Source organism: Eleginops maclovinus, chromosome 4, assembly GCF_036324505.1.
Source record: "Eleginops maclovinus isolate JMC-PN-2008 ecotype Puerto Natales chromosome 4, JC_Emac_rtc_rv5, whole genome shotgun sequence".
Taxonomy (NCBI): Eukaryota; Metazoa; Chordata; class Actinopteri; order Perciformes; family Eleginopidae; genus Eleginops; species Eleginops maclovinus.
In genome coordinates, this window is record NC_086352.1 from 16,307,302 (window position 1) to 16,329,824 (window position 22,523).

Genomic DNA, 22,523 nt, shown 5'->3' on the forward strand with positions numbered 1-22,523 from the left:
GATTATTAGAATGTAAAAAGATTTCAAATATTTTTTGATGTCCTGTATTTGGCCACATTCCTGAAGGCGGTCGAATAAATACAGCTTATTTTGTTAAATTACTTCAATGTTTTAAAATATCATAACAACGTTATAATCAATTTACTTTGAAAACAACTGAAGTAAAAAAATACATTATAAATAGAAATAAATCATGAGAACAAAAACATAACGTTTTTATATTGTTAATTGTGTAGTATGTTGTAACGATGATAATATGTATACATTGAAATTCAATACTCCTGTTCTTTAATGCTCTTTAAGACAAATGTCATTTACGGTTTTAAAAGGCTTTTTTTTTTTTTTTTAAACTTTAGTGCGAATAATATAAAATCAGTTTAAATGAATATCTGGGATGGGTCACACCTGTGAAAAAAACTGAAGAATACGGGCTCACCCAAACGCATCACCCCCTTTGCTCGGCCTGAAAGCAATTCACTCTGATGACGTCACTCGCAGAGTTGTCATGGCGTCTTTGGGACTGAATCTGCTGCTGCAATTGAGCTAAAATCTGTCGACAGTCTGTTAATCGAAATGGAAAAAAATGCAAGCCTACATCGAGACACTGACGGGAGCACGCTGTGTGCCACGATTGCAGGAGATATGGGCGATGTTACTACTGTCGGTGGAGTGAAAGGAACAGCCGAGAAATGCAAGCATAGTGAGGCTGCTCTCAGTAGTTTGGTCAACGATAGTTGTAATAACAGCATCACAAATGTGAGTGCTCCCAGCGCAGTGAATGTCATCTCTAGTGCTGGGAAGTCAGACATGCTAGAAGTGATCCAAGTCCTCCCAGTGCAGGAGGATACGAAGAAGAGGAGCGAATCTGGGTCCGGGGATCAGATCAGTAACGGGATGGGGCATGACTCGGTGCTGGCTGCAAGAGATAGCGAGGGTGGTGCCTCAAAGTTAGTAAACAACACACCCGGCAGCCCGTCCTCACCTCCCGCTAATGAGGGCGCAGATGTGCATGCTGAGGTGTTGACTTGTGCAGAAAGTGAACCTACAAAACTTGCCAAACCGACTCATCTTTGCACGGACAACGCAATCACGGCGCAGGTCAGATCGGGGCTGCCCGGTGATCACACCTTATCGGAGGGATTGCCGAGTGGGAGTGACCCCGATCCCAGCCTCGGTGGAGAGTCCCGAAGCATAGATTCCCTGGAGTCTTTCTCTAACCTCAACTCTTGCCCCAGCTCCGATCTGAACAGCGAGGGGCTGGAGGACAGAGGACTGGCCCTGGCCCTGCAGGGCGAGTACGGGGCCGATGGGACAAAGACAGCCTCTGCTAAGGACCGGGCCGCCGGACAGTCTATATACCACATCAAGTGGATCAAGTGGAGAGAGGAGAACACGCCGATCATCACCCAGAACGAGAACGGCCCCTGTCCATTACTGGCAATTATGAATGTCCTTCTGCTTGCATGGAAGGTAAAGATGAGCATAGATCAATGGAGACTAAGACTCTCTGTTAATTCAAATTGACATATTTGAAGTTCTGTCAGCAGCTATTTTATATAATCATAACTGTAGTAGATTTAGATTTGCTGATGGTATTTAGGATTTTACACTTCAACTAACACTAAATCCTCTACCCCTCAGCACTTTCTGTTGGAAAGATTATTTCATTTAGCATTTTATTTAAATGCTGGTGTATGTTGAGTGCTTACATGGGATATGAGGTGTTTTACAAACTGTAACACATGGGTCAATATAGTACATTGTGTTGTATGTTTTTTGAGTTCACTTTTGTTTCAGTGCTTTTTTTTTATGCATGAGTCCAGAATTAATGAACAATGATAAAACTGCAATAGTGCTTTTCTCAGTTTTATTTCCAATACACCTGGAAATATTTCGAGTAAAAACAAAACAACAGATGTATAAACATCACATTGTAGTTTGGCAACATTTGATATAGATTTTTCACTATTTTCTGACATTTTACAAACCAAACAGTAATCGATTTATCTAGAAAATTACAGAATACCTAGTTTTATACTGCCCTTAACAGTGGGTCGCATGTCTCTCTGTTGCAGGTTAAGATGCCACCTATGATGGAGATTATTACTGTTGAGCAGCTGATGGAATATCTTGGTGAGTGTTTGTTGCATTTTACACATGCACAGGTTGATGTCACATCACTGATGAAAGGGGAACCTCAATGAACATGGCTCTCTTCTGCTTTTTTCCTCTGGCTTCCCATTTACAATAATAACCTGTGTAATATAATGGGTTTTGTCATTTGCAGAAGATAACACGTTTAAAGGGTAGTTCTCTCCAATACTAACATGTGGATCTGCTTTTACGTAGCGTTGCCCATGAGTGCACATATCAGCTATTAAAGCGGCTGGCAGTGAGATTCAACCGACAAGTAAACATTCTTAGGTTTCAACCCATCTCAAATTCTGCCGGATGCATACTTTAAGTCAAAGATATATATATATTCCAGTCAACAGAGGAAGAGAGTAGAACAGGGGAATCCCCTTGATTAAATCTTCTGCTGTTGCAAAGGAAACAGGAGCTATCTCTTCTCTCTGGCTGTCTCCTGCCCTTCATAACTAAAATGACTCTATATCAGAGTCGAGAGTCTGATTACTGCAGGGGTTCTCTAGGGGTAGAGCCGGTCTTCACTAGCCTCTCCTCTCCAGTATCCACTGCCATGAGCAGACTGAGGTAATCCACATCACAGAACTGTACGTGAACTATTTTATGTTTAATTTCCCCCATACTAGGACTTTGTTTTGGCATGAATCACGATACAGGGCTTCAGTTCAATATATTGCAATTCTGTAAGAAAGACGTTACATTGCTTTTTATAAATATAATTTTAGGGAAACTGTAATTGTATAAAAAACACATGGCCATATGCAAACAATCTGGGTAAAAAGAAAGTAACTTTTATTGCACTCAGAACAGTTGGATCTACTGTACATACACATTCAGGCCCTTTAGCATCATAATACTACGTCTTGTGCAATATGAGCCACAGATTGACCCTAGTTTGTGCATGTAAACTATTATTTATAAATCGAAACCATGTTTTTGAGAATCAATACAACATTCCAAAACATAACATAGTGACACTTAAGTGTACAACTTCCTAAACCCCTACCCCTGATATGGATTGTTGAACTTGTTTGTGTGCATGTCTCAAAGAGTGCTCTTGTCTCTATTAAATTATAGTTAAGTAAGGAGGAAATTCAGCAGTGTCATCACTATGCACTTCTGTTTTTAATCTCCAAAAGTGCTCATTTGCGATATACTTTGTTGGATAAGGTCAACTTGTGCTTGCATGCAATTATAGCACACAACATGAATCTCTTATCACGTCCAGGGGCTGTTAGATACTTTGTAACTCAGCAGCAATTTTTAAAACACACAGACACCAAGAGTGATGGTAGGTCATGTGGTGTTTAAAGTGCGTCGTGGTCCTTGACAACAGTATGCAATGTAGCATGGCCAGTGATCCAGAACCATTGGGGCAGACAGACACAGATATTAGTGGAGAATCAGAGATGAGTGACTTCACAGTTTACTGGAATACAGAGCAGCGAGGGGCTTTCCCTGCTGTCAACATGCTGTAGTAAAACCACTCCACTAGCTGGCCCCCTGCTGGAAAAAATGATTGACTTAAAAAAAACAAAAACAGGTAGTTCAGCTTTTGCAGAGAAACTACAACAAGTGTTTTCAGGTAACAATCCACAGCATTATGCTTATCATTTGATCAGTTATCTGAAAACAAAAGGCAATGTTTGAAACATAAAGCAGTATTCATTTTAGTATTATAAAATGGTTATTACCAATTTTAACTTCCAAGAAACTTCCTAAGATTTGAAATGCATTATGCTGATAGTAGCCTATGATAATGGTAAAACATCAACCTAGAATTGCCATTATTATCAGGTTATTACCATTAATGTCAACATAATACCCTTTTCTAAACTATTCTTGCACGAATATGAACACTTTATTATTCCCTGATAATTATTGTTCTTTTGGTAAATAGTTTTACTTGTTTTTCCCACTGAATCCAGGCCATTCATTCTATTTACTTGTGCAAAACAAACAGAAGTGTTTTCTTCTCTATGTGTAGCTGTTTTCACTTTAGCTGTTGATGACAAGAGGTCCATGGCATTCCTATGAGTAATACTCAGATAAAGTATGTGTTGACAGTGCAGCATGGCTCTCTTGCCTGTTCCCAATAACTACATTATTCTCTGTGTAGCGTGAACACTTACGCATGAGTTTTTAAAGTAAGGACTCCAATAAAGCTTCCTTAACCATTCTAGGTATATGATTTACCAAAAATGTTTCTAATAATTTTTAGCGAGGATCTAAAAACATATATAATATTAATAAAATAATATTCTTTAATCTGTAAAGTATGATTTGTAGCTAGAACATAACTGTAGCACAATTATATTTTATTCAGAGTGGCATTTGGACACATACTTACCTTTAACAGATATTCTGCTTCCATTAATTCAGATATTCAAGCGAGAGGCAACTACAACAAAACAAACATGTGGCTTGAGGTGTCTTGCTCGGATTTGTATTTGGTGTGCCATGAAAATAATAAAGTCTAAATTTGGTGTTCTGTGTTTATAAGAAAACATCTTGGTTGAAGCACTGAGAGCTACAGACATCTCAGGTAACACCACAGAGGACAGAGACTCGGCTGATGCTGCATGTTTGGCACAGCCTCCACTTGGTAGAACAGCTGGCCAGTGCTTAACGCTCCCAATGGCTTTTTGAAACATCTGAAAACATCTGTCTTCTTCTATACAAATGCTTAAGATAAAAAACTATTGCGCTAATCAGTCATGGTTGTTTTGCTCTGTCATCATCTCTTTCCCTCTGTCACTCTGCAGGAGACTACATTCTGGAAACCAAGCCTAAAGAGATATCAGAGGCTCAGCGGCTAAACTATGAGCAGGTAAGGCCTGCTTAATCACTGCTGAATTATTATTAAACAGACATGTGTTTTTGCTTATGTGTTTGCATCAGTAATCTGCGGACTGTTCATGGTAGATAAGGAGCACAGGGCTTTGGGGATGAACACACTCCCTCTTCCTCTGTGCTGATCCAGTGTTTGCAAGTTGAACAAAAGCTCTCACTTCTCACATCTCATCGACACACTCAAAATATACCTCCACTGCCATTATTGATGTATTTTCACCACAGTACACAAAGTGAGGTGCAAACTCTGCTCTAATGTGCATGCTACACTAAAGCGGGTTTTGTACATTTGCATTAAGGTAGGAGAGAAGATAAGCAGTCTTTCATAATATGGAAATAAGCATTGAGATGATGACAAACCACATGAAACTGCAGCTTAGCTTTTTTCCATTGCTCTATACATTACATAATGTGTGTGTCAGAAGGCTCAGGGAACAACAAGGGTCAGGAATGTCAGATTATGTTGTTTCACATGGCTGTAAATACTTTGAGACGCATGGCTGGGTTCAGCCCCTGGCTGTTACTGAGGCTGTGTGTGTGTGTGTGTGTGTGTGTGTGTGTGTGTGTGTGTGTGTGTGTGTGTGTGTGTGTGTGTGTGTGTGTGTGTGTGTGTGTGTGTGTGTGTGTGTGTGTGTGTGTGTGTGTGTGTGTGTGTGTGTGTGTGTGTGTGTGTGTGTGTGTGTGTGTGTGTGTGTGTGTGTGTGTGTGTGTGTGTGTGTGTCACCATGAGAGGCACTTGGAGATGGAGCTCCAGCTACCAAGTTTCCTCCCATCTCCACTGCCGAGTACAGTGTGGGAGGCCCTGCCTCTCCTTCTCTTGCGTGGCAGAGCACCAGCACATCTGTGAATGATTTGAAGCCACACTTGCCCTTCATTCAAAGAGGAGAAAAAATAATGTGCAGTCTCCTCATAGAAGCTCACTGCAACGCTCTTTCTAAATTTAAGTTGAGCTGAAATACAACCTCTTAAATAAATCAGTCGTGGCTTCAGCCTGCACAGTTAAAGTAAGGGAGTGGTATGAGTTTGTGTTGCATAGTTATTATGGCAGGCTAATTCTAGTCACTGGCCTGAGAGCTCTTTTGCATGGCTGTCCTCATGTCCGTGTGCTGGTATGTGGAGACTAAAGTGGGAAGGGCTTTGAGATCTAAAAGAGAAAGTCTGAAATGTGCTTATGTGCATGTCAAACAAAAGGTGTCCTCCTCTTTATATCTTGGAGAGCTTTTTGGATTGTTAGCAAAATACAGTTGAAGCCACCCTGTCTTTGAAAAAGCAGTAGGAGTTCATAATAGAAGTGGATCTATTTATAAATTCAGCTGAAAAACCTCATCTGCCACAGGAGCGTATGAGGATTAAAATAGCATTTGCACGGTTGCTCTTTAGCTATTGTTAAATATTTACTTGGAGGAGCGGTGGAAGGGAGAGTGAAGCTTTGCTCTGCTTTTGTCTCAGTCGACCGAGCTCAACAGCACTCTGTCACTATGGCAATTCATCCATATGACTGTTGGAGGCAATGGGTTATCATGTTTGAGAAACCTTTTTTATTTACTCTGTCATTCAGAGTTCTGGGCCTTGTTCACGAGTGTTTCTTAAACCTTTCTTTTGGAGTAAAGCAGATAGAATACTAACGTGTGATTAAAAAAGCATTACTCTGATGTTGCGTATGTCCTTAACCCTAGCCTCTTTGATGATGAACAATAAACTTTTTTCATACAAATCAGTTCCGTAGACTCCCGGGCAATCAAATTATGGGTCTTCTGAATAGGAATCAACCTCTAATTGAATAATCCGAGACATTAAGTGATAGAAACATGATGAGTAAATGCTGATGGTGATGTCCGAGACAAAGAAAGAAGCATAAAAGCTCATAAGAGGACGGGAGTAAAGGGAGAGACGGTGCTGTCAGTACAATACAGGTTGTGATGTTGGATACTTATTTAATTCAGGATGTATCTAATTATATAATCAGAAAATAAGCTATACACAGGGTGATAAGTTTGATGGGTAAACATGTACAATTTAATTCAATCCATTACAAGCTCCAGTGCACAAGCATGTATCATTTTATAAATCCTACAATTACTTCATGTTGAAAGTGTTCTGTCCTCTTTAAGTGGGAATGGAGGCTGAAAAAAATGCTAGAAACTTTGTATTAGCTTGATGATGCACCCAGGAGAAATGTAGAGCAGTGACAGCTGCGGATATGTGCCAGGATTCATAAAAGTATGACCCACATTGTGGGACATTACAGCCTAGTAAACCATTTTCATTATTTACATCTCCCACTGATGGGTTGTGGTGTTGTGATTTAATTTACTTTTGTCCTGCAGGGATTGATATGTTTTTTTTTAGGTTAATAGATATGTTGTGTATAACATCCACTAATAATGAGTTAATTTAGCAGTGGCACAACAGTTAAACACACTATTAGGCTTGGTTATATTTAGATTTCTTGGCAGCATGTTTTGTTACCGCCACACATCCATTATGACTAGGGCTCTCATGTTAAGGGAAACCTTTGTAGGAACAAACTCTTTGATCTTGGAACTGTAATGTTCTTTTCTGTCAACTACAAGTTAATACCATCTGTTAGGATTTAGTTTTTCAGTCACATTTTAGGTGAAAGACAACAGAGGAAGAGGCGGGAAAGTAACAATATAGAAAGGCCTCAGCAGTGCTAACATTGTACTGTGGAACTGCATCCAACGCAAGCACAGATGAACGCCAGTGATGCTTTGGTAATCATCACATCGCCAAGCGCTCATATGCTGTTGGATCCCTCTGCCCTAAAGTGAAGAGCTGTGGTCCATTAAACAGCCCTGCTAATCCTGCCATCACTGCCGCTCATAAACGCCCTGATCCACCCACTCAGATCGTCAGATGGCCTGAAGGCTTTTCACCTCAGCTCTCCGCATCAAAGCTGCAGTAGCTCACCCTCACTGTAACTATCACTTAAAAAACGTTATTTTAAGATTTGACAGCCATTCTACCCTTCAGTAAACATGAAACAGGTTTAAAAGTATTTATTCAGAAGCCTTTGAATCTGTTTGCTTTTTTGGATTTGACCCTTCATACTTCAAACACTGTAAAATGATTGCATCAAAACATCATGGAAAATAAATATTCACATTAAAAATAAAACAAAACTTGGCTAATAGTATATCAAGTAGAGCTGGTCGATATTTCAGTGAAATAAATATTAGGATATTCAGAACATTTGAACATTGTCACTTGTAAAATAATCTAAAGGATGTGTGGTGCATTAAAGCGTGTTTCACTGTTTTAATTCAGACCGGATAAAAATCTTCACATGTATAAAAATAAACACTTCTATAACTTATTTTGAAAGGCTTTATGTACATTTTGTACAATTATTATTTCAGACATTTTTGTAAGCTATATAAAAAAACTTATTTCACACTTTTCAAAAGAATTTATGAAACAAAAATAAGAAAGGCAGACAAAACATTACAAAATAATTAAAAGAATGGTTAAACACAATAACATCGTTACACCAGCAGACAGTGGTTGTTGGTTACCATCCACCCATGTTATTAGCTGCTTGAATCTTCTGTTTGTGGACTCGCGGTTATTGTTGTGGCATCTGCAAGGTAGTTGGTTTGGCTTTTGGCTCATTTTACTTGTATCTCTGCTGTCACTAGTAATTTATTGTCGAAAGAATGAGAGGAAATCACTCACAACACAAACATAACAGAGTTGATGGGCTCAGCTGTAAGGCTTATCTCGATCCCAGACTTTAATAGCAGCAGAGGTTCTGAGCCAGCTGGGAAACATTGCTCTGGGCTCTATTGGTTCTCAGGTGTGTGGATGCGTACACGTGAGTCATATATGTATATAGGCATACAAACAATGTTATGTGTATATAAAGTCTCTGGTGCATGTTGGTCATATTGGAAACAGTTATTTTCAATCGTTCAGTCAATGAATTATAATAATTTCTCCCTACATTTGTATATTTCTGTAAATCTCTACTACCAGAAATAAAAAACATAATTTAAAAGTCAAACGGCAGTTTGATTTTTCCATCACAGAAAATACAGCTCAGATTTTTGTCTAATCAGTGTGAGAACCAAAAAGCAGCATGAAGAAGTATTTTTCTCAGCTCTGTTTGGGCCACACCAGGTGAAATCCAATTAAATCTGACAAGAACTGAGATTTCTTTTCTCTAAAACGATTAAACACCCTGCAATTAGTGAAGCATTTGTTCTTCTCAAGGACTAAAAAAAGGACTAAAAGCTGCTTTTAAAAAGACAAACTGAAGTAGGATATATCTGATAATTGGATTATATTTTAGGGAAGGCACAATTGCAACAACAAACATCTGCAATTATGTCTATCACAGTGTCAAACATGTACAGACGTGGACAAAATTGTTGTTACCCTTCCGTTAAAGAAAGAAAAACCCACAATGGTCACTGAAATAACTCGAAACTGACAAAAGTAATAATAAATAAAAATGTATTGAAAATAACGAATGAAAACTAGACATTGCTTTTGAATTGTGGTTCAACAGAATAATAAAAAAAACCTAAATAATTAAACTGGCCTGGACAAAAATGATGGTACCCCTAGAAAAGACTGAAAATAATTTGACCACAGGGTCATGTTAAACTAAGGAGGAAAATTGATAACAAATTGAATAGACAGATAATACGAATGGTAACCAAAGAACCCCGAACAACTTCCAAAGAGATTAGAGGTGAACTCCAAGGTCAAGTTACGTCAGTGTCAGATCGCACCATCCGCTGCTGTTTGAGTCAAAGTGGACCTAATTGAAGACGAACGAGGAGGACACCGCTGTTGAAAGCACATCATAAAAAAGCGAGACTGGAATTTGCCTCAATGCATGTTGACAAGCCACAAAGCTTCTGGGAGAATGTCCTTTGGACAGATGAGACCAAACTGGAACTTTTTGGCAAGTCACATCAGCTCTATGTTTACAGATGCAAAAATGAAGCATACAACAAAAACAACACTATACCTACTGTGAGACATAGAGGAGGCTCGGTTATGTTCTGGGGCTGCTTTGCTGCATCTGGCACAGGGTGTGTTGAATCTTTGCAGGGTATCATGAAATCTCAAGACTATCAAGGCATTCTGGAGCATAATGTGCTGCCCAGTGTCAGAAAGCTTGGTCTTAGTCACAGGTCATGGGTCCTCCAACAGGATAATGACCCAAAACACACAGCTAAAAACACCCAAGAATGGCTCAGAACAAAACGTTGGACTATTCTGAAGTGGTCTTCTATGAGCCCTGATCTAAACCCTATTGAACATCTGTGGAAGGAGCTGAAACATGCAGTCTGGAGAAGGCACCCTTCAAACCTGAGACAGCTGGAGCAGTTTGTTAACGAGGAGTGGGCGAAAATATCTGTCGACAGTTGCAGAAGTCTTACAAAAGACGAGTTACAAAATGTTTTGATTGCAGTGATTCACTCAAAAGGTCGTGCAACAAAATATTAACTTAAGGGTACCATCATTTTTGTCCAGGCCAGTTTCATTATTCTGTTTTTTTAAATGATTCTGTTATCAACAATTCAAAAGCAATATCTGATTTTCATTCGTTATTTTTCAATAGATTTTGATTTATTATTACTTCTGTCAGTTTGAAGTTATTTCAGTGACCATTGTGGGTTTTTCTTTCTTTAGGGTACCAACAATTCTGTCCACGTCTGTATAAAACTAGTAGTAAAAGCAGGTAAAAAGGTGATAAAAAGCAGTTGGCTGTGCTGATTTAGAAGAATTTAAGCAGAAGTCCATACTCATTGCTGAAGGCCAAAGAGAAGAGAGAAGTCAGGCAAGGTGAAGAAATACTTTTGGGTCTGTGTAAAATTGACAAGCTTTTAACCTTTTTGATCCGGCTGCAAATAGGTCCCAGGCGTCTGACTTTGACAGGATGCTGAAATATACCCAGAACAGCTCTTTTGGGTTCTGTGTTTTACTCAATAAATGCCTCTAGGCTGAGTTTTTGTAACGTTACTGCCCTGGTAGTGTGTAGCTGCATACTTTATGTACATCAGCTTGATTCCTGTCTACATTTCAGTGTGAACAGACCGCCCACTGCCTCGCACACAGCATGGGGCTTTGCAGACTTCGACGGCCTTTGTTTTTTCAAAAAATGCTTGTTTTCCTCCTAGTGTCAGGGCTGAGTCTGTTCATTATGAGGGGTGACGCCAATGCATACCTTCTGCTAGAGTGAGTCATCTCCCATCGTCTGGACAAAAAGACACAACGATGTGAAAGCCATATGAAGTTGTTGAGAAGGTTTACTGACGTTACTTAAATGTTTTCTCTTTTCTCTTTATATTATGACTAGTACTTTAAATTGCTGAGCTGACCCATTCTATCGTCTTATACATGTCATTGAACTGTTGACCCTGTATTAACCTACTTATGATTAATAAAGTTAAACTAAAATGAAACTAATTATGGCCAACACAAGAGGTGTCAGTGAGATCAAACCTTTAGGATGATCTCTTTGGTGGCTTGTCATAATGCTGAATCATTCTGTAACGCACTGTTTGAGCCTTGAGAAATATAAAATAAGACAGGAAGACAGGAAAGTTATAAAAGTGAGGAAATGATCACTAAATAATTCTAAACATACATAATGTGAAATTAAAATTACACATATGTTTAATTAATATAAACTTTTATCATTGATTTGCATATCGTCCTTTTCTTCTTCTCTTCTCGTTTTCTGTTACGTCTCTAAAGTAACAAATGTCCCAAAACTCAAACACATTTGAGGGTTAATGGATTGCATGATATTTTCAAGTGTTCCTGATATTTTGTCCACCCGTTGGTAATATTGTCAAAGGGAAATATCAAATGTCTCTCAACACTGAGTCTGAGAGCTCACTCAGAGATGTATTATCAAATTATTTCCTGGCAGCAACTTCCGTTTCTTCCTGTGGTTGTGGCATGATTGACAGTAAGCAGAGCAAAAACAAATACGTGCTGTAAATAGGAAAACGCTCAACTTAGTGAAAAGTATAAAGCAGAACTACTTGATAAAGCTGAATTGAGGCAAAAATATGTGGAAGCTTTTTTTTTGTAGTTTACAAGAATAAATGTCAGCTAATTGCTTCTCGTAAGTGTAGAAAAATCAATCCATCTACACTGACTGTGTGCAGACAAACGGGAATAATAAGACATAAAGACATGTTACAGCCCGTGAAACAGCTGGATTGGACACAGCGTGTTTAATACAAAAATATAAAAAACAAAAGCAAACGTGTTTTTTTAAAGATATTTGTAAGTACATTGTATACGGTATGTTTTCCCTCTGCTGCATTGTTTTCACACATTTCCTAACATAGCATCTGATGTCCTTGTTTTTCTAGAACATGAGTGATGCCATGGCGGTGTTGCACAAGCTGCAGACAGGTCTGGACGTGAATGTGAAGTTCACAGGGGTGCGGGTCTTTGAATACACCCCAGAATGCATCGTGTTTGATCTGCTCGACATCCCTCTGTACCACGGCTGGCTAGTTGACCCCCAGGTGAGATGGACTTCACTGCAGCCTATCTTTACCTCCCAGAAACAATCTTGTTTCATTGCTTGCCTCTCTATCCTCAACACGTCTCTTTGGAATTCACTGCAAGTAATAAAATATTCTACAGGCTAATTCTGGAAGTTCTTCTCAGGTCGTGCTCACACTGGTTATTGTCTGTTTTGCACTAACCCTAATTTATGAGAAACAAACCTAGAGGGGTGATAATGAAGTCATACGCGCAGACAGGAAACTCTTTCTCAGAAATCTTTGCTCAGCCTGATTTATCAGTGATACATGAACTTACATGACTGAACTTGAGAGAAACCTCAATGTGCCTTATTAATATTCTCTAGAATAGGCTTAAACATAAAGCTCGAAAACAGGATGGAAACCTGACGTCATGCACCGTATGGTATGAATACCATTGCTGTTGAAGTGTGATTACCACACATTTTGCCAAGCTAACTGCCAATGGTTAGCAAACTATTTTGGGATAATTATACAGGAAATAAATTCCTTGACATTTCCCACGTTTAAACATTTCCCACTTTTAATTCAAATTAATGTCATCTTCATTGTACTGAGACAAAGTTCTGTTGTTGGTCCTGTATGCGTTCAGAGTTCTCTTGGAAGCAGATTCCAATGAAAGCCTTCAGACAACCCTAAATATAGACAGTAAACATGAAGAGGGATCAAGTTTACACAATGATAGTAGTTTCAGTATAAACCTGATTCCACCAGAATGTTTCTCTCTGTTCTACATTTGGTATACATCGACTGTGGCTTTTAATACATCAGCTTCAAAGCTTGGTGAGTGTTGTTTCCCACAGGTTTTGCTGTTTTTGTTTGCAGATGCATGACATTGTCAAGGCAGTGGGAAACTGCAGCTACAACCAGCTGGTAGAGAAGATAATATCCTGCAAACAGTCAGACAACAGTGAGCTGGCAGGGGAAGGTGAGTGTGCTCCTTTCTCTCCGTCTGCTGTCTGACCTGCCTGACTCCTTCCTGTCACTCCTCAGCTCCCCTCCCTCCCTGTGTACTTGGTAGTCGAGAAACAAGTAACAAAGTGCTGCAGTCGTGGAAATGTTTAAAGTGAAATCAATGAGCTTATATCCTATTATATTACCGTATATTATAAGTCTGACTTTTTACTGGACAAAACAAGCAAAGCAGCGTAAATGTACTTCTCTTCACTGGCACATTCATCCAATGAAAGGGGTTTACTGTCCAGTGAAAACATTTGCTGCACTAACAGATAAAGCTAAAAGGATACTAGGACAAACATGTGTCCACTCCAACCTAATAACCTACTTCCACAACTCACACTTTTCTTACCAGCTGTCAGTAACGTCTCCACTCACAATATTTGCTCATTTAACACTGAGCTTCCTGAGCGATTGTCAGCTGGTCTGCTGCCAAGTCAACACATGAAAGCCTTCTGCTGCGAGTCATATGGAAATGGCACTTAACTCCTTTCAATAACATTTCTGGAATTGAAGCTTAGAAATGTACAATTAGGGCTTAATTTATTTTATTTGCTACTCATCACTACTTCAAGAGAGGAATTTTCTTTAGCGGCATACTTTACCTACAAAATATCCATTACTCCCAGTTACCTGAATTCTTGAATACATGGGGATCACATTTAACATCAGCAAAACTTTATAAAAACGTCAGTTTAAAAATCTCACTCAACTTGTGCATTATAACCCAGATCTCCTTTATCGAGTGGTATGCTCACTCCCTGACTAGCACATGCATACAATTATGTTACTGTATAATACACAGATTGCAAGGACAAGTAGCAGACCTGCCCATTTATTTAAAATCATCGAGTTTTAGTTTTTTTAATCACTGTGGAGGCATGTGATTTAAAAAAACAAAGCTTTCTTCAAGGTGACATGAGGTGACTAATTAAAATGCAAACGATCAATTTATGGGTGAAAAATGACTTGTTGTCAAGCTTAAATGTTCTTTAATGTACTACAAGTTCTTTTCCACCAGCCTCTAAAAGTTATTCTCAGCTTGATTGTTTGTTTGACTGACTGATTCCCCGGGGATTTGGTCCAAATTGAATGCCGCTCTATCTTACATATCTCACCATCTGCCTCCCAGCCTATATTACATTCACTATAGCAACCGTGACCATTTCCAGCAGCACAAAGTCTGAATGTTCAAATAGCTAATGCACACATTACAGCAGGGTTTCCAAATAGTACCCATGAATGAGTAAGGATAGCTGCAATGTAAGGCAAGTGACTCATCCACTGGTCTGTGGTCTAATAATGCAACATATAAACGTTATCTTACTTCATAAGTTGAGTTGAAGCATCAACATTGACATAATATCACTCCATTTGAAGTAAATTGTTAAATCTCTCTGTATATTCTGAGAAGAAAACAGATTAAAAGCATTAACAAAGATAAGATAAAGTAAGTGAGACTCCTCATAGGTCCACGTTTCTGCATTTGCTCATCAATCACAATTTCAATCCTCTTTGGTTCCTCTTCCGCTTCTCTCACCGCAGGCATCGTGGCAGAGCAGTTTCTGAGCAGCACAGCCACTCAGCTTACGTACCACGGTTTATGTGAGCTCACATCCACCGTACAGGAGGGAGAGCTCTGTGTCTTCTTCAGGAATAACCACTTCAGCACCATGATCAAATACAAGGTGAACACTCAAAGTGATAACACCTCACCTTAAGTGTTGGCAGACTCAGATTGAGACTCGCGTGTGGAGCTTACTTTAGAAATTGCGGTAACTTAAAAGAGGTCATGTGTTATTATATAACAGCCCCCCGTTCAGTGACAAGCACCTTGAGGTCCTTTACTTTAAGTTGACGATTACTGTGTTTTCTGTGTATTAATCAAATGGGTAATCTGACAGAATCCTCTTAAAGGTAAATATTTCTTTCTGATTATTGCTCATGTTTGTATAAAAATCAGCAAAACTACCTTTGAAATCTTTAATGGAATGTCCTGTATTTTGCCTGTGAACTTAATATAATAAACTTGCTTTTATTCAAGTTTTTCTGCCGGCTAGTCAGTTAGAATTAGTTCAGTTGCTTTCTTATATACAGCTGGATTACCACACCACTGCCTGCTCGGAAAGACCTTTCCTGTTGTCTGCAGGATGGGAAGTCGAGCCTGCTTACTTAATTTTGAATAGTACTCCATTGTAGCCAATGTAAGCGTAGCTGTGTGTATCACTTATAACACTCGGTCTAAGGAATTTATTGGCATGTTAGAGATTTTTGGGATTAGATCATGTATAGCCATAAATAATACTTCCACAGGGAAAAAACATATTGGTGTTTGGTGGGATCCTTGTCAGTCAACCCTGCCAGATCATCACTGAAAATGCCCTGTTAATGTCCCTGTAATAGGAGTAACTATGCAGTTTTGTATGTCTGCATGTGGTGTGATACTGATAGGATGTTTGTATGTAATGCATGTGTGCTTGTGTCCCAGGGTCAGTTGTACCTGCTAGTCACAGACCAAGGATTCCTGACAGAGGAGAAGGTCGTCTGGGAGAGCCTGCATAACGTCGACGGAGACGGAAACTTTTGTGACTCTGAGTTCCGGTTGCGGCCTCCGTCCGATCCAGAGACTGTGTACCGCGGCCAGCAGGATCAGATAGACCAGGTCTGAGCACTGATGCAGGCAAGACTAGACGAACCAGAAATGATCCACTCCAAAACAGGATTGACCGTGTGGTTTGTTAACACCTTGAGTGTACCACAAAGGACAAGACAGAATACAAGACCAGTAAGGTCACTGTACTACTCTACCTAGCGAAGATTTTAGGAAGCCATGTACAAAAAGATCTACAGTGCACCATCCCAGGCTGAAACCAAAGCAGGGAAGTTCCTTAATAATAGATGTGTTATGGCTCACGTATGCGCCTACCTCTGTTCTCATCCATGATTTGCTGTAGCACATAGTCACCAAATCAAACCATAATGCACTGGGTTTATGTCTCCCGGCTGCTTTCACAGCTGTCTGCTGATTGGTCGGCCACAGTGCTCAAAACGCTGATAAACTGTCTGCCTTTGCTCCCACACACACAGACCTCCACGAACATGGGGGCTATTACTTTTTATTCTCCTTGCCTACTCAGATCTGCTCCTTATCTCCAAGATGGGGTTGGTGAGAAACAATTCCATGCAGGCAATGTTCTGCACTCCTAATCAATTCCATTAGGTTGGAGAAGACTAGTAATGATCTCAGGGGGGGAATTGGGTCTTTGTCAGGGGCTAAGTACATGTAATAATATAAGATACTGAGTTTAGTACCATGGATAGCAGCATGATAAAGGACATTTTAAAAACAAATGAATACAAAGAGTAGAAAAAAGAAGGTACAGTGAATTAAATGAATAGACAGACACAAATTACTATCATTATGAAAGTAATAGTGTTGTGGATCGGTCTGTTCGTATTATAGGCTAAGGAATTTCAGCTGCTTCATAATCGGAGCACAGTTCAGGCATCGCATTGACTGTGTGTGTGTGTGTGTGTGTGTGTGTGTGTGTGTGTGTGTGTGTGTGTGTGTGTGTGTGTGTGTGTGTGTTGTGTGTGTATGTGTTGTGTGTGTGTGTGTGTGTGTGTGTGTGTGTGTGTGTGTGTGTGTGTGTGTGTGTGTGTGTGTGTGTGTGTGTGTGCGTGTGTGTGTGTCAGGACTATCTGATGGCGCTGTCGCTGCAGCAGGAGCAGCAGAGCCAGGATGTACAGTGGGAGCAGCTGCCTGAGGGCATCAGTGACCTAGAGCTGGCAAAAAAGCTCCAGGAGGAGGAAGACCGGCGTGCCTCCCAGTACTACCAGGAGCAAGAGCAGGAGCAGGCAGCGGCGGCGGCAGCAGCAGAGGCACAGGTGGGGAGGGAAGAAACGAGGACTTTAAACAAATGTGGGGCATTTGATGTAGCTCAGAGGGCTTTAGGAAACAGATGGATGTCTAAATTTGAGAGTTTGAGCTATAAAAGAGGAATTCAAGTTAAAAAGAGATAATGGAATCATTTTCTCTTGTAACGCAGCCTCCTTTCACTGTGAGGTCCAGACACAGGCATCGTCCCTCAGACTGCGCTTATAACAGTTCATACACCTCCTATTACAGATATGTAAGATATACACCATAAAGATTCAATTATTTCTATAACTGAAAATATTATAACCAATGAGGCACTTTGTTATGAACCTCTTGATTTTTGGTAACAACAATAATAAATAATCTTACATAATATTATTTTTCTACTTTCGTCTTACTTCTTTTTCACGTAAATAATGTAATTGACATATATTGAATCTACACACCTTAAAAGGATATATTGAATCTTAAAAGGTGTGCTATTACAGTTTTATTTAAGCATTAACCAAAAACTAATTTATGAAGGGTTTCCAAACTTCACTTTGATAAAAATTGAATAGTTTTTCATATTTTTCTGCATTAACATATCTCAAATTATCCTTTTTGTTCCCCAACCATTTACAATTTATCATATTCTTTTCAACCAAGGCATTAATATTTGGTGCATCACTTCATTCAAGTTCAGAACAAAAAGTCACTTTGCATGAAATATGCCCTTCGGTCCTGTTTACGCAGCAGGGCCAGCCAGAGGCGGCCGAGGGAGAGGAGACGGACGGAGGAGGTGCAGGAGGAGCAGGAGGAGCAGCAGCCGGCACTGGGACGGCAGCGGCAGCAGGAGCCACACCCAGCCCGGGAAAACAGTCCTCTAACGTGGAGCGCAAAGCCAAGAAAGAATCGAAGGATAAAGACAAATGTGTTATTTTGTAACATACAGTGTGTCTGTGTGAGTGTTTTGTGCATTTGCTTTTCTGTGAGAAAGGGGACTGCATTTGTGTCTCCATGTACTGGATACTTTACGACAAACAAGGGAAGGAGACGTTTTGAGGAGAGATGCGTCAAGACTAACAGAGGATCTGCTGTTCCCACACCACTGGTGCCTGCTATCCTCTATCCTCAGTGGAACCTGGACACCAGAGGAAGGGACACTACAACGACAACTACCCCTTATCTTTCATACAGTCGGCCAACCTTTGTTACAAGTAGCACAGTGCACTATATTTGTGATGTGGGGTCAAGTTTATTCGGGGTGGTATATTTTATAGCAAAATACATAATCTAAAGAGACTTCATGTCAGCCTCTCACCATTTTACTTTTCCCGAAAAGTTCACTCATTTCATTCATGTGTCGTTGCTGCAGCTTATAAGCTTTTTTGTATGTATCAATATTTACAAAACCGTTTTTTAAGTTGATGCCAATATTCACTTTTTATTTATGTATCTGTGTAAGATAGTTTTAATTTTTCTGGAAGCTGAGGGATTTGTTTATAATATTGCCTGTAGGAAAAGAGTGTAACACTATTTGTGTCCCCTCCATAACACTATGTACTGAAGGATTCATTAATGCCACATAGCTGCCAGACACTGTACAGCTACGGAACAACACTCATCACAGTTTGCCCTGTTCAGATTTGCCTTTCCAGAGTATGGCAGTGTTTTATCTGCACAAGTTTAGAGTGTGTGGTAGTTCTTAAATACCCCTTTCTTTCCTACAGTCCCTTGCAGTTTCCTGAAGAGCTGCAGTGTGTGCATATTGTGATTGCAGGCACTATCATAATCCCCTGTGTTTAGAAGTTCCACTGCAGTCACGTTCAAAAGGAAATACTGCAAAACGTAGTTATTTGCATGTAATCTTCTGAACAAGGGAAGTTTATTTAATATTTGTGAACATGTTTTTTAACATGTTACTTTCCAGAAACCGGAATCCAAAACCCAAAATATGTGACAGAGATTTAAAATACACAAGTTCAAACTCCAGTTACAAAGTAGGGAACCTGACTTGTGTCATGCTGCTGTTTTTCAAAGAGACATGTTCTTTACCGTTCTCCACCAGTGTAGATTCAATGTACTTTCTAGCCCCCTTCTGGGTAAAGATTCTCATGTTATATTCAGATGGATACATTAATCAGTTATTTGTGGAACATAAGGCTTCTTTTACAAGCATCTACAAACAAAGCTTTGCTGGGGGCATAAGATATATACTCTGAATTCTGTGGTATTGACTTTTCACTACAGCGCGCAAACACGTGATGTACATATTTACCTAATGCATTCTTATAATGGATCTAGCTAGTGGTTTGTGCCATTGTACCATGGGACTGCCTCCTGAGAGACTTTTCTATCTATACATTCCAAGTGGATGCCTTGACTCAAGCCTTCTGTTACAGACTTGGGGAGACAGTTTTTGCAGTGCTTGTAAAGTGGTCTCCATTGTTGTGTTCTGTGAGAACGAGTTCATGGCCAGGATAATTACATGGAGGCAGCAGGCTACCTACTGTGTGGGAAGCCCTTTCTTATGGGCTCCATGTGATGGCTGGAGATTGAGCTCCCTGTTTGGCCACAGTTTGTAAATAACTAAACGCCTTACAACATTTCAACATATTTTGTAGGACAAAAGGAAACAGGTGAATTTCCAGTACAAGACAATCCATGCATTTTTTCACATCAAAAATACTCTAAGGCCTTTTGTGTAGGGACATATCCTCCAGTGTCTTTTATGTACTGGCACAGTTCCTCGGCCTGTAATCACTTCCTTACTCGCAATCTTCATTTCTGCGTATGTAAACGCACAACTATTTTAAATATGAAGGACACTATATTATTTAAGACCCTCGTTGACTTTTACACTAACAAAATGAATAAAGCTGCTCCTCTTGTGTAAACTTTGACTACCTGATACCTGATAAATAAAAACCTTGGACAGGGTAAAGAAACATTGTTGATCATATATATTTTACATCGACTCCTTAGCTGTTTTAAAAGAGCTTAAAATAATTACATAAATAATAAGGTGAATGCAAGAAGGCTGGCAAGGAAGTGTTTGGCAACATTTGCTTCTTTTTTTTGTCCGAATTTCACCTAATTTATATCTCGGCCCATCAAGTGAACATGCTGATTAAACTTTCCAGTGGAATATTTAATAACCTCACTTGGTGCCCTTTACAATAATATTGGATGTTTTATTTTGGCCGGTGTTTGTATGAGTGAAAAGAGCGCCAAGTGACACATGCCACCCATTTTTATTATTTCAGATTTACTACTGTGCATTCGATTGCTACCCCTCGTCATTACTCTCAGAATTTGATATTTTATTGTAATGTGTTTGTTTCACCCTAGTTGCGCAGACGATTTGATCAGAAGGTTAATGTGTGTTCAATGTCTCAAAGTGGTTTTTATTGTATGCCTTGTAAAAGTGATGGTGGGGTAAATGCTGTAAAATTAGTGTTTTGACAAGGTGGTCGTTGAACAAGTAGTCGTTGTAATTGGTTTTGCACTGTTACATTGATATGCACTAACAAAAGAGAAACATACCTCATTTTATACAGAACATAAATTGTGCAAGAGTGCTATTGTCCTTTGGGTACTTAAAAAAAAGAATAATGGCCAAAAGGATTATCTCAATATGGTAGCGGTTTCTTAAACCAGCTGGGTAATATTGATTTGTAAAAATATGAAAGGGCTGTTACATTTTTTTGGCTTGAAATGAAAGTACATTGCTTAAAAAAAAATAGTACCACTTTAAAGGAACTTGCTGCAGTTTGATATATTCAGGTTAGAGGTACACCTATACCAGACAACAGGCTACCAGCACACAGCTCATAGATGACGAGGAACATGTGAATTACAACACAAGACAGATGGGTTTCATTGGAACGGTCCAACAGAGGCAGTTTTTTCTACAAAATACAGAACAAAATAATCATGTAGACAACCCAGGTACTCGACTCAATCAGCAAAAAATGGTGTAGGTGCACCCCTAATTCAGGTAGATATTTATCCAGGCCAGAGTCCATCTTTGAACTACACAACTTACTCAAATATGCTCAAACTTTGACAAACAAAAAAAGGGGGAAAGGCTGATTTCTAAAGCTTAAGTGTCATCTATGTAGCAAAAGGAGGGACATGTTCATTCTTGTTTGAGACAAATGCAGTGCTGAACAATCTAAAGGGAGCATTTCTTTAATGCAATATCAACTCCCTGATTGTACTTTGTGGTGCATTTAAGTGTGGACTTAAATGCTAGAAAGAGTAACGTTTTATTAATAACTATCCCAAAAAATATAATTTCCACTGTTTGGCCCACTGTTTATATTTCACATGAAACATACAAGCAGAAGGAAGGTGTTTGTGAATATGGGAGGTTACTCAATTGTGTTGATTTCAATGTTCATCTATTTACATTAATGACCAAATAATGTATGTAGCCTTTCACATCACAGTCACACATAATGTATATGGTGATATATATAACAAAATGCCTTATAGACGAGGGACATTCAACCTGATTAGAAATACCAGGATAAATAAAAGACTAAGCTCATAAGTTGCCGTGTTGTCATTTGTAATGATAATAATCACTTTAAATGACCCTACTGATGACAATAATAACCCCAAGCACTTTGAAGATCAGATGAATCTGATAAGTAATGTATTTAAAGGGCCAGTTGACTCCAAATTAAACAGAAAAGAGCTCTTGTACTGTTTCATCAATTGAGGTTGTTTTAGTGTGAGTTGATGAGTGTTGCCGATATTGGCTATAAAGATGTCTGGCCTATTTTGAATATAATGGAACCAGATGGCATTAGGCTTGCGGTTTTAAAAGTGCTAACAAGAAAATCTGAAATCATGACCCGGCTACTCAGGATAATCCACAGGCCTTGTTATGAGCAGTTTCATGTAGGACCTATTTTCTTTCTACCAAACTACACTCTTACCAAATACATGAACGGCTCACAGCAAGTTTCATCTTTAATAACCGGACCATAACTTTGTGAAAGAGACATTCCTGTTGAGTTCAGTAAACTCCACAAGTCAAGCGCCATCTGGTTCAATAATATTGAAGCAAAGGCTGATATCTTTACAGACTAAATCAACAACAAAAAATGTAAAATGATGAACAGCACTAACAGGAGGAGAAAAACCAAGTC

The 22,523-nt window shown here is 39.3% G+C and overlaps 1 protein-coding gene across 3 annotated transcripts; it reads left to right on the plus strand.

Moving 5' to 3' along the window:
• Positions 1-351: 351 nt before the first annotated feature.
• Positions 352-21,919, plus strand: mindy2 (MINDY lysine 48 deubiquitinase 2). 3 transcript variants are annotated; one of them, XM_063880459.1, is made up of 9 exons: positions 354-1,470; positions 2,076-2,133; positions 4,911-4,975; positions 12,363-12,521; positions 13,368-13,470; positions 15,045-15,187; positions 15,988-16,161; positions 17,196-17,387; positions 18,118-21,919. In XM_063880459.1, exons 1-9 carry the CDS (start codon positions 574-576, stop codon positions 18,304-18,306), a joined length of 1,980 nt encoding a protein of 659 aa, XP_063736529.1. In that variant the 5' UTR covers positions 354-573; the 3' UTR covers positions 18,307-21,919. The 3 variants fall into 3 exon arrangements, with proteins under 3 accessions (XP_063736530.1, XP_063736529.1, XP_063736528.1); XM_063880458.1 differs by having other exon boundaries at positions 356-1,470; positions 18,115-21,919; XM_063880460.1 differs by lacking the exon at positions 18,118-21,919 and having other exon boundaries at positions 352-1,470; positions 15,988-16,179; positions 17,196-17,343.
• The last annotated feature ends 604 nt before the right edge of the window (positions 21,920-22,523 follow it).

Excerpts from the sequence above, each read along its gene's own strand:
- mindy2 (XM_063880458.1), top strand. The coding sequence starts at position 574 with ATGGAAAAAAATGCAAGCCTACATCGAGACACTGACGGGAGCACGCTG. Across the intron at positions 1,471-2,075 it reads TCCTTCTGCTTGCATGGAAG|GTTAAGATGCCACCTATGAT; the intron begins GTAAAGATGAGC and ends TCTCTGTTGCAG. Across the intron at positions 4,976-12,362 it reads AGCGGCTAAACTATGAGCAG|AACATGAGTGATGCCATGGC; the intron begins GTAAGGCCTGCT and ends TTGTTTTTCTAG.